The following is a 12,564-nucleotide window of genomic DNA, read 5'->3' as shown; positions in this document are numbered from 1 at the left end:
AACGCTGTCGTTGAAAGGCAGCTTGTGGTGACGCCACTGGGTGCGGTCGTGGGTTAAAAGTCACTCAGGCTTTATTTTATGTGATTCCGAATACACTGTAAATAACAAAATGGACGAGATTCTTTAGATGGGAACAGCCTGCATGTAGTTTTCTATCAAGTTATTAGGATACCGATTGAGTACGTTGCAGCCACGTGTAAGCATTACGTGAAAAACAACATTGTAACTGCCAAGGATCGATGGATTCTTACCAAAGTTTTAACATGTCACTCGTCACCATTCCGGAAAATATCTGTGAACAGTCATCTAGAATAAGGACCATGATGATCGCTCAACTTTCGTGCAGTATGCGAAACCTTTATTGATCACTTAGTGGTCCAAAGTTACCAAATTAGCACTCACTGAATCCTCCTAATGTGACCGCGACGATCACAAGCAGGCAGTTAGCTTACGTTTACCCTAAAAGCGTTTAAGCCAAAAATCCCTCCCCCACCCTCTGTTGTCGGTTTTTGTCACACTGGCCGCAGCCGTCCGTCTTCCGCTCCCCCTCCCTTCGCCGCTATGTCTATCGCTGCACGACAGCCGAATCCGCATTGTGCACGGCGCGGTCAGCGGCAGCGGCAGCTGCAGCTGCAAAAACAGGGCTGACATTTGGAGTGAGGCGGAGCCAGCCGCCGGCGGAGGGGGAGGCGGCTGAGCGACAGGCGGCCGCTGACTGGCGTGCCCTGTTTCAGCCGACATGAGGCCAACGCCAGACCGGCTACCGCTCGCCAGCCTGCTGCTCCTGCTCGTGACGTCACTTCCCGGTGAGCGCTGACGTCGCGGGCTGCTCGCCCCGTTCGCCGGTGGTGGACGCCGTCGTGATGTGGGCTGGACTGTAGCTGCGGCGGCGGCGATTGACGCTGGGCGGTGCTGGCGGTCGCTTTGTCGCGACCCGTAAGAGCGAGTTGCGGGAAGGGAAGGAGAACAAATCAGGGGCCGCGGGGGAAGCCAACCGCCCACAAGAACGTTGTCAATTTTCTGCTATCCTCCAAATGATCACACTGCCCCGGTGAGCGGCACTGAACACCGTGCAGATTGCCTTCCCCGACATTTAATTCTGCAGCCTGGTGCGCCGGCTCATGCACCGCGAACGCCGTCGCTGTCCGTTGTTCTCCACTCAGGAGATCGATGTGCCGCTCCATTAAAACAGACGTAGAAGTTACGGCGGGCTCCGGCGAGTCCCAATGGCCTGTGTCCCCGAGCGCGTCGGCACGACGTCCGCCTGGTCTAGCAAAGTGCCGTGTGCGGGCGGCGGATCGGCAGGGTGCTAAGCCGCGTGCCAGAACGTGCTCGCTGGCGGCCGGGGCCACCCGCCGGGTGGCCTCGGCTGATCGCTGGCCAACCCTCCCGCTCAGATGCGCTCTCATTACCGCCGGCGTATTGCGGTGAGCTGGTCGTCGTCGTCGGCGGCGGCAGCGACTGCAGTGCGCCACAAGTCGGCTGCCCACCGACTGAGCCGATGACATATCGACGCAGCCGGTGCCGTGTCACCCTCGGGGTGCGGTCGCCGCGGGGCGGCGCCGTGTACTAATCACGTGCCATTACGCGCCGGCTGGCACAGCCTGCCCAGCACTGGATGGGCGGCCGCGGCCTCGGTCCCGTCGTAGACACGGCCGAGTTTCGGCGGCGTTTTTCATTAAGCAGCCGTCTGAAAACATATCGCAAGTCAAACAGCACGGCGGCTGCGGGCTGGGCGGGCCGGCGCACCGCCGGCCGGCATCCGACGGCTGCGGTTCTTCCGCCTCCGGTCGACCGCGTCCGTCATCGTGTCAAAACATCGGGGCGGCGAGACGGCGAGGCGGCCCGGGTGAAAATCGCCGGTCCGTTTTTCTGAGCGCACCACTCGTCATTTCGCCATCATTATGCAGCGGCCTGCCAGACGAACGAGGCCCGCATGCATGACGCGTGATTTATTCTGCGCAGAAATGGTCGCTGGGGGTGGTTAACGTGCAGCGCTCGTCCCCTGACGGATTCATTTTCCGTCTGATACGAGAGGACTTGCGGAGGATTAATTCGGGCTCATTGGACTCAGGTGGAGTGCGTGTTGGGTGGCAAAAATCGCCATCTTAGAGAGGACTGGCTTGAGGGGTGTCGTGGCCATTTTGTCACGCAGCGGGGCTCTGAGTCATTACTGCGTTGTGAAAAGCACATGACGCGTTTTGCCAACCAGTGGCTGCAGGAACAGTGCGTCTGGGCGTTGGCGCCTTCAGCAGCTGTGTGACTATTCTGTTTTCTTTTTACTTTTCCATTTACCCTACTGAAATATCGCCTAGATACGAGGTAAGCAAATGTGTAAGACGTGTTTCATTTCCTCAGGTATACAGGTCTGTAGTGACTGGGTAGGCCAAAGAGGCTGTCAGCACCGGCATAACGTGTCGAAGCAGATAGACGTTGCGGTTGTATACTACATGTCAAAGTGCCGGAACACTCAAGACGCAAGGCCAGTTGTGCGCTACAATATTGACAAAACGCACTTTGAGAGTTGGACAGTTTTCCACAGATGCGTTTGGACCTGACCTCTTGTGCAACACGAATTGTTCCATGTATACTCTTAGAGTAAGTAAACAAGGATGGCAACGGCTGCAAATAACCAACCGTTGAGAATAAGGTGCATGAATAAAAGGAAACAGTTCATTTCAGCCATAGGCATTGCCCGTACCGTACACCGTGCAAAAGGCCGTACAAAATACCATAGATTGCAATGCCTCGCTATGCTTTGTTTGTCATGCTCCATTAAAAGGAGTGTTCCACATTTGTATGTTTTTTAACTGAAATAGCTAGCTTGAAGATCATTCGGTGCAGTTTACAGCCTGGTCCTTCTTAAACACTCGGTTGGGGGGGGGGGGGTAAATTGATCTCCCAAATTTTCTAGACAGATTTCCTAAGGATACGGCCTAGCCACGTAAAACTTGGCATAGCTGTAGAGAGTTGAATAGCAGATCTTTTTATGTTAGAAATAGGTGTACCTTGTAAGTTCACTGATCTTTGGCAGCTCAAAGTCAGGCCATAGCAGTCAGCAAGGAAATCGTTCGATATAATGCAACAACAGAGCTTTAGAGGAAGCCATACATGTCTGAAATTGTTGGGATTGCCCCCGACCGACAACCGTGACTAGCATCGCATCCCGTTGATGGTCAAACTAAACTAATGCGGCATACACCGGACGGCGCCGATGTGCAGCGGGGGCCGGCAGTCGCCCTCAAATTAATGGTTGCGACCCTTTCACGCCGTTTTTCGTGTAAACAGAGCGAAGGTCCCCGTATCGCACGGTGCGCTCCTAAAAACCTCTGCAGGTCACGTGCGAGGCGTTTTTGTGGGGCGTGTCCTCGACGTCGCTGCGGTTGGGCGGGCGGGCGGCCGACTCCATTGTCCCACATGTCATGTGGCTTCGGACGTTTGCTGCGTCGGGAGCCAGACGGTGACACGTGACATCGGGTGACAGCACACCTGTGATCGCCAGCTAATAATTATACGGCTCCGCCGTTGAAGGCTCTCGTTGATCTCGCCAATGCCACCCCTCCCCCAGCCCACTTCGCCTCCACTTCTGCCCCTCCCCTTCCCCAGCCGTTTGAACGCCAGGGTCACAGGGAGAACCAGTGCCGCGTGGGTGTTGACGGACTAAGATTCATCGTTTGAAAACAGTCGGTTGTAGCGCCAGGCGATAGCCTCTCGAGACCGAGAACACGTGCCGGGTATGTGAAGGCTCGCCGTATTTTTCCGTTTGACAACAGGATGGTGCCATGCTTATAAATTGGAGCATTTTTAGTTTGCTATAGGCATGATATAATTGCAGCGTCTCAATCCACGCCGGTTTTTGCATCCACTGAGATTCTGCCTCGCTTGTTGATTGCCAGGTGGCAAATGGCCTGCAGAACATCGGTCAGCAATGACTCCTCTATACCTTTGTTACATTTCGCAATAATGCTCGTGAGTCTGGTTAAGGTTGGGACACTGTAATGGCAAAGCCGAAACTCGCTGAACTGGGGAAAAGCATGTCTTTTTGATGAACGTATTCCACATTTGAAGATATTGAGGCAAGCATCAGATATGATGGAATGAGCTCACTTCCACTTTTGGTATTCTGTCAGGCGCAAAAAGTGCTTTAAATGGAATGTCCCACATTTGTAGATATTAAAGCAAGCATGATATCTGATGAAATAATCTCACTTATAGCTATTGGCATACTTCTAAGCGGAAAAGGTTGCTGTAGACAACACAATTTCTCTACTAAAATTGGTAATCAATACGTCATCGTTTGATGGCGTCATGGAACGTTAGCATGGTGTTGAGGTGCTGCCAAACTATCCGTGCGAACGTGCCACGTTTGCGCTCACTTATAGTACTTCAAACTTATCGTGAGATTGCAGCACGGTGCTGAAGGTGTTCACTCAGCCAGATATTGTGGTGTGCTCATGTTTTAGCACTCTCACATGGTTTTCTTGCATGTTTTTTCATAAGTTTAAGAAGTGGTTTGTATTAAAATGTTCGATTATGGCGCTTTTCTCAAGTCTTTCGATTACAGGTCTTATTTCCGTAACAAACTGCAATCATCTCCAGCTTTTTTTGTTTTGTAGCGCAAAACGCGATTTGTGGCTAAACTTGCACAGCTTGTTTAGTATTGATGGAGAGCCAATTGACGCCCAGAGTATTTGGGAATCGTACTCGCGAGTGCTAGATCTGAACGGCTCAATGATAATATACTTCCTGGCCTTGGACGGCGCATGGGCGATGGTGTGACATGATTTGAATGACGTCGCCATGGCGTCATGCATGCCTGCATGACCTGGAAATGGTATGCACATCTTTGCGGGCGTGCAGTTCAGAAACTTGCTTGCTTTGGGTCTTAGGAAGGTCAGGACAGTGCACTGGACCAAATTATCTTGCAAATGGCTATTTCAGCTTAAAACCCCACGCAAATGTTCAACTCTGTCTCAAAATAGGGCTGTTACAAATAGGGAGTGATATATGTCGTCGAATTATTCGTGCCGGACATACCTCAGCACGATTTATGACACCATTGAACTTCGTTTGGTCCTCTATCAATGGTATGCGCCCAGTGCAAGTTCCGAACACCAATCGCCTTTTTTCTACATAATACAGGAGGAAGTCGGACAGCGGTGCGAGTTAAGACAGAAATAAGACTGATAATTGAATAACTTAACAAAGGCACCACAGCTGAGCCTGAGAATGCACGTAACCGATATGAAATCACTAGCTGATATGCAAGAAAACCGCCGGAAAGGGCCAAAACACGCGCATATAACGGTGTATGAGTTGTGGAAACACCGCACCGAATTGGCATACCTCTCAATAAGCTGGAGAATTACAAGGAACTCAGCCCGTTCACCACATTGGCAACTTTGCACAGTCAGTTTAAGTGACACAAACGTGATACAGATGTTCCATAACACAATCAAGCTATGACGAATGAAGGAGCTTAATACTAAATAGCCAACTGTGCTGTCTAGAACAGTCTTTTGCACAATAGTTGCAAGTAAGCTTAGCTCGTCACATCTGACGCTTGCCCCAATATCTACAAGTATGTAATATTTCCTGTAATGCAGTCAGCTGACGCCAAAGCTGGTTGGTTGCGCGGTCGCACCTACGGGTTTTGCGGTACTTCGTCAGACTGGTCGTAGATGGTATCTATCTTCCAGGTGCGGGAATTGAAGGCAACTGGACGGGCTACTGGCCACCGCCTGATTCCAATCTGATGCTGTACCGTTAGGCCCCGGAGCTTGGCGGTGCAGCCGCCACTGGAGCCTTTCCCCGGCTGCTACTGCGCATAGCTCGCGGTGCCCAGTATTTGTTTATACGGCCCTTCCAGACGGCACGCATATTGCGGGCCTCCTCGCCGCGGAGAGCGGACCGAGGAGCGCTGATTCAGCCCAGACGAGGCTGTTAAGTGTAAGACAGCGGGCGTCCGTCAGCCGGCCTCTGCACTCGCTCATCTCACAGCTCGGCCGCGCGGGCTGCGGGAGGTCCGAGAGCGAGCTGGGCGTCCAAGTTTGGAAGACACTGGCTGCTCAAGTAAAGGGGCAGACGCCCTGAGAAATGTGACTTTAGGTTTATGCGATATTCGATGGACGTGATAAGTCCACTTTGCTGCTCCGGGCGTCCCCGCACGGTGCAGCCGTATGTCCTATGGATCGCAAACGCAGTTTAAGCTCCTAGTTGTCAGTACCACCTAATTAGATATACAGCGTGCGATGCCTCTGACACGAATTTCGCAAACAGATCGTTGATGTAGAAGGACACCATTTCGACCAGCCTGTTTTTATTGAACCTTAGCTTGCAGGATGTTATCTATCCGTTCCACAGCATTGGTTACAGATGGTGGAGGCTGGCCGGCTGACGTGAATCTAGCAAGGCTGGCGAAGGAGTAACTATTGTCCCGAAAGCTAGGGTTCAATTCAAGCATGTTTGTCATCTGTGCTTAAAACAAAACATCATTGCGCGCAATCTTACACCCAGTTCAATCGTGTTTTCAAACACAATCAGATCAGTAGTTGTTTTGTTTTGTTCAATTGTTTTGCAGTTACCGATGCATCCGGTTGCTTATTACTCTGATTTTTTTACTTCGCTGTTGGGCCTTAATGCTAAGTCTTCCTCAAAACGTGGTGGCTTGCTTGACGTATGGCCTTAGCGCGGCGAGTGCATGGGTTATTTGCATTTTGTTGGGTACAAATTTACCGTGCACAAAATACACCAACTGCATTTTCTTTTTGTCATTGCTTTCCCTGACATGTCGTTTAGCTCGAGGTCCATGAGATCGGCCGCTTGGAAAATCTACGAAACGCCTCGTGATTGTAGCTCTCCGCATGTATGCGACGACATTTCCCGTGCGTAGCGTCACAAATGTCACGCCGCGCCCTGTGACGTCAGAGGTCAGCTGACACGCCATTGTTCCGTCGTGGGCGGTGCCGAGGGTCTGCCATTGCTGACAGGTGCCAGATGGTCGGCACCGGCCGGCGAAACGGCCGTAAATCAAAGAGCCACTAGCTGTCCATAATACGCAGGGTCGCATGCCGGCCGGCAAGCTCCCGTCAGCGTAATTTTACGTTCAGCATTTTAGCACCAGCGTATGAACTATCTGGATTTGGTCTACTCTGACCATCCTGGGAGGAGATTCACGCCAAAGCACACCGACGGCAGCACATATTCGAGTTTGCAGCGTTGACAGTCAAAGTCCGGCGGAGTGTGTCTGATGTCGGCCCTCTGGAGCGCCGATCTGTTGACCTTCGTCATCTGTTTATTTCTGCGGCGTCGATGTTCTGCGCCGGACCGGCGGACCAGCACGGCACAGTAAACACGCGGCCCTACTGGACAGACCCAAGGGCTGGCTGCAGGACTAGACCGTACAGACCCAAGAGCTGGCTGCAGGGCCAGACTGGACAGACCCAAGAGCTGGCTGCCTGGCCAGACTGGACAGACCCATGAGTTGGCTGCAGGGCCAGACTGAACAGACCCAAGAGCTGGCTGCATAGCCAGACTGGACAGACCCAAGAGCTGGCTGCATGGCCAGACTGGACAGACCCAAGATCTGGCTGCAGGACCGGATCTGACAGACCCAAGAGCTTGCTGCAGGGCCGGGCAGTGGCAGCTGTCCAAGGCCGGGCCTGACAGACCCAAGAGCTGGCTGCAGGACCGGACAGTGGCAGCTCTGCCCAGTGAACAGTAATCAGTAGCAGCCGGGTCCTGCCGCTCTACGGGACACCTGCTCACGCCACGTGATGCGCGATCGCCGCGCCGTCTTGAGGGGCCGCTCAAACTGTGCCAGGTCTGTTTATAGGAGCCGACAGGGCCGCAGATCGAGACGTGTGAGCTCACCCTGCAGCATGGCGCACCCAGCGACTTTGGACGCCACGGATGGGTATGGCCGTGCTGTCACGAGTGCTTTTGGTACAGCAAACATATCAGTAGTGAACAACGAACACGTTATCCTCGCCACGCCCCCGGAGAGCGGGGAGGGGAGGGGAGGGGGAAACAGTAAAGGCCATTTCTGCGACTCCATGGCAGCGGTGGCCTGCAGTGATTGAACCAATGACCACCAGTACAACTATATACCTGAACTGAGTCTTCCTAAGTATTTTTACTTTTTATCTAGAGTTCCAAAATTTTGACTGCCTGGACTTCTGGGATCATAGCCGACGTAAGTAGGGTTTGTTCGGCGAGCTCTGGCCCCACCATCCAGTCGTGAAATTGCTGGTCAGCGGTATAAGTTTGTGGAAAAGTTTGACGCGTCGCAATGTTAGATACGGTCTTCCCCGCCCCTGACCCGGTCTAATATTGAGCGGCCGGTGCCGCCGGCCGCAGGCCAACACCAGCCGGGGAAAATAGCGAGCACCCAAACGACTCGATTCGACCATCCTTCACCATCCCGGCACGATGGGGTGGGAAGGAGGCTCTCTAACAGACTGAACTACGATGGCGACGTTATTGTAAAAAAACCATGTATCACAATGCATAGCTCATTCAGTTAGCTGCTACGCTCTGGTCGAGCTCATGAGTCTTAACTCGCTGCCCGCGAGCCAGAATAACGCCCATATATCCTAGCCTGCATATATAAACGGGCCCAGAATGTCTTGTGTCCTTCTCAAATCACAAAATCAGCCGAGCTGTACACAGTGAGGACACTGCAGACAAGGTGAAAAATGCTAAATAAATTGTCTCCAGTTTTGTTTAGTGGACTACCGTAGTATGGCCAGGCTGGTGTCGGACAAATCGCATCATCACTGTGTTTCGTGGCATTCGCCTATCCAATTCTGCTGAAATTATGGCCCTCCAGTCCAGCAGCATAACTCAGCTAACAACCCAGGCGTGTGCTTACCTCTCATTTTAGGTGAAATGATATCGGAGGCTGATACGTCCGAGGAGTGACACAATGAAGCAGCCATCGCGTCCAGGTAAATAGATGAGCTCACCGATTTTAACTTTCGGTACCTCACTCTTGACTGAACACACAATGCCAGTGGAAGTACTTTGCCTGTTTTTGGGCTTCAAGGCATATCTTTTCGGCTCCTTGCATGTGGCAAGGAGCCGACAAGCATATTCCGATCAGGGCCTACTTGTTGACGCTACCTGGATGGGCATCCTTCTTGTCTTACACATAATTTAGTTATATCGCGATTTCTCGTAAAAAAACAGTTGGGTGATTCGTCCGGTTGAAAACGCACACTGTACCTCATGCGCCTCTATTAAAGGGCCGCTGTGATTCGTCGGGCCCAAAAACACACGTCTATCGTTAAAGGTCCGATGCTGTACAAGCTTTTTCGCACCCATTGGAAGCAACTATCTTGGCCATTGGCATTCCAAGAGGATTAAATGAATAATAACGAACACGTACAAATCTGAAAATTTGACCATGGTAATGCTTGGATAGCACCAAACTTTGTAACGCCTTACCGTACGAGTATTATTTGTGAGTGTTAAACAGAATAATGGTGTGAGTATCCACAGATTGCAAAGAATATATATATATATATATATATATATATATATATATATATAGATAGATAGATATATCCTTCAGCAGTTGGCAGTTTCATCAGCCGTATTATCGTATTAATCCAAGACAAGCCATTTATTGTGGCATTTCTTGTTCCTGCTGGGAGCTTTCGAGGATCACTAGTTATTCACGGCCTAATTATATGACCGCGCTCGAGCCATGACGGCCAATCCCTCGGCGTCCGGAAACTTAGGCCTGCGTTTAACGATTCTGGACAGCCGCCAGTTAAAGGCCAATTAGATATGGACACTGTGGCTTTGTGTTGCAAATTCTGTCAGCAGTTGAACAGTTTGCTTAATAAGCCGTGCGTCGTCGTGCCACGTGCCAGTCTTGGCTGTGATGGGGCAGTCGTACTGCCATCAGTCCCTGTCGACAGCGCTGTCCGACCGCCGTCAACCGGCGACGACCAGCCGCCAGGGCAGCGCGCCTCCCCTCCCCGTGACGAAGCGGTCGACTTACCCAGTGACGAAACCCCAACAGTACCGACGTGATTTAAGGGATGCCCTTCTAAGATGCGTAGCTGTGAAGTAGTGTGACCCAGGACCGAGCTCAGCGATCCGAGTTCTTGTTGGAATGATGAACCAAGACGTTAAAACAAGATGGCGTTAAGACATGACTTCATGCAGTTATGAAGCCAGGTCAAGTTGAATGGTTTCTCGGATGCAGCTGAGTTAGTTACCAGTTTGGTCCCTCGGCCTCAGTCTAGCCGCCGTTGTACCGTGGCCAGCCCGAGAGCCGCACCAGTCGGACAGTGCTGGCCTCTGTCGGATGTGGAGGCAGAGACCGCGGCCGAAGGCGGCGGACGACTGCTGACAGCACGGCGGACGGTACCAGCGGGCCGTTCGTGCCCCTCGGCCGCCGGCGTGGGTGCCGACCGACCGGCTCTCCAGCGCCGCGCCGGCGGCTGAGCGCGCTCGAGACCGGCGACGTGTCGTCGAGCCACTGTAATGAGGGCCCGCGGGGCAGAGCCGCGGGCGTGTCCCGCGGCCTGATACGCTGTGACCTATGTCACCCGACGGCACCGCCTGAGAGCGACACGAGCGTGCTTGGCTCGGGCGCAACAGCACTGTGTTGTGGAGTGAGAACCCCGACGGGAGCAGTGCTGACAGAGCGACTCAGGCGCCAGCATTTGAAACAAGTCAAAACAAAGAGGTGGCATGGTCTTTTTCGGTTGTTCATCGCTTTGAAAAGAAATAACGATTGAATTATCGACCGGCGTTTGCCGCGACAAATCGCCGTGGCGACGGCCGGTGGCCGGCCTAGTGCGGTCGGATCCATACCAGAGCCCGGGGCTGGGCCTGTGTGATGATGTGGCGTTCGATGAGTCGGCATGGGATGGAGCTGGGATGACGTCACCGCTGAGGACTGAAGCGGGGGCACGTAGCGTCAACAATTACATCGCTTGTTTTATATCGGTTCGTAAAGCTACCTTTTAAGTATTGGCGTTTCAGATGCTATAAAACGAAAAGCAAGACACAAGGTTAGGTTGAATAGGATGGGTGCTTTCAGTACAGAATCATCCTTTCAACTGCGCTGGGGCTGCAATCTCATAGTACCGAGAACACAGCTTAGTGTGAAGCATGGTGGCCCATGTTAGTTGTATCAACAGATTGCTCTCAGCTCGTCAACATTTACAACACGCAAAAATGCAACCGATGCAAAATGCAACACAGCGGACAATGACTGGTTTCCGGCATCGACAGTTATATTTGTCTTTTGCATCTCTGTATGAGCTGTAACTTGTGTTGTAAGCTACTTTGGTGATGGCCGATTCCTCGTAGTGTGGTTGCAAGGACACATTTTTCTCGTGAAGGGACCACGCACACTTCGTCTTTCTCGGCTCTCGGCCTCGTCGGACAAAAAACGCTTTTGGGATGTTGATGCGAGCAAGTGAAATATATGCTCATGGACATGTGTGTATGTGCCATTATGGTAACGAGGGCAAATCGCATTAGCTGCAGCCTCTTTTTGTTGAACAGTGAAATGCATTGTCCTCACCCACCCAAACACGTTAGGATGTGCCGGGTGAACAATGCCACTGCGCGCCTTCGTTTTTGAACGGTGCACTCAAATATCCCCACCGTGAAATACTCTGTAAACAAAAAAATATGCACGGCACACAGGACTATTGGAAATGTGCTGGCGTTGAGTAGTGCCACCCTAGCAGGTGTTTTAGGAGCACTGACAAAGTGCACTTTGAAAAAGGACCCAAAGCCACAGTATGGCGTCATTCTTTGAGCTCTTGTGACAATGCCCTCGTATTTGTATGTCTGGTTCTCAAAATAAGCTCGCCATATTTTCGGAGAATTTATTAGGCAAGGATTTTGACCAAACAATGCACTGCAAACATAGCATAATGCACGGGCTGGACAAATCATGACAAATGAAACGTCCTATTTTCATAGCGGTGAGCAGGAAGTCCAATATTTGTTCCGTCGGAGTGACTACTTGAGCTAGAAATCGGAACCATTCGGAAGGATTTTGAGACAACTGGTTTTACCAATCACGTCGGACGCATCTGTTATAGCAATATGTGGAAAGTATAACAAAGTAGCGTACTCCCTTTAAAGCACAATGGTGGCTCATTGTCTATCTGCAGCTTTTGCACGCATAACCTCGTCCAACAGTGGGCCTGGCAGACCCTCCCTCTCCTGAGGTTTGCCGTGAACTTTTCAACCGTCAGGCATGCCATGCATACGTTTTCAGTAGCTGACCTCACGACATTTGTACTCGTTCTGTCTAATGTTCAGCGCCGTTGTCGCAGTAAGTCGTAACCGATGACCCACTTATGTAGACCATGGCAGTCAGGCTTCTCGGAAAGTGGACAATACAGTTTACTTGCTGCCAGCTGAGATAACACATTTGTATTCTTTACAAATTCAACCGATTTCGATGTCAGTGATGCCAAGCCTGATTGTATCTGAGGGCATGCGGCCAGGCCATTAAAGGTCAAAAGGGTCAAGCATGTTCGATCGTTCTTATGTACGGGATATTTCGCACCTGCTCTGGCAAAA

The 12,564-nt window shown here is 51.7% G+C and overlaps 1 protein-coding gene across 3 annotated transcripts in view; it reads left to right on the top strand.

The window, feature by feature from the left end:
• Positions 1–709: 709 nt before the first annotated feature.
• The window catches only part of LOC119103870 (uncharacterized), an 81,162-nt gene continuing 69,307 nt past the window's right edge, over positions 710–12,564 (top strand). For 2 of the 3 annotated variants that reach the window (XM_037227549.1, XM_037227564.1), the window contains exon 1: positions 711–806. In XM_037227549.1, coding sequence (XP_037083444.1) covers positions 740–806 — 67 coding nt within the window. In that variant the 5' untranslated portion in view covers positions 711–739. Of the gene's footprint in view, positions 807–12,564 lie in introns of all 3 variants that reach the window. The other variant, XM_037227556.1, reaches the window with a different exon arrangement.

Source organism: Pollicipes pollicipes, unplaced genomic scaffold (assembly GCF_011947565.3).
Source record: "Pollicipes pollicipes isolate AB1234 unplaced genomic scaffold, Ppol_2.1 Scaffold_2555;HRSCAF=2994_pilon_pilon_pilon, whole genome shotgun sequence".
Classification (NCBI taxonomy): Eukaryota; Metazoa; Arthropoda; class Thecostraca; order Pollicipedomorpha; family Pollicipedidae; genus Pollicipes; species Pollicipes pollicipes.
This window is presented reverse-complemented; position numbering and strand designations above follow the sequence as displayed.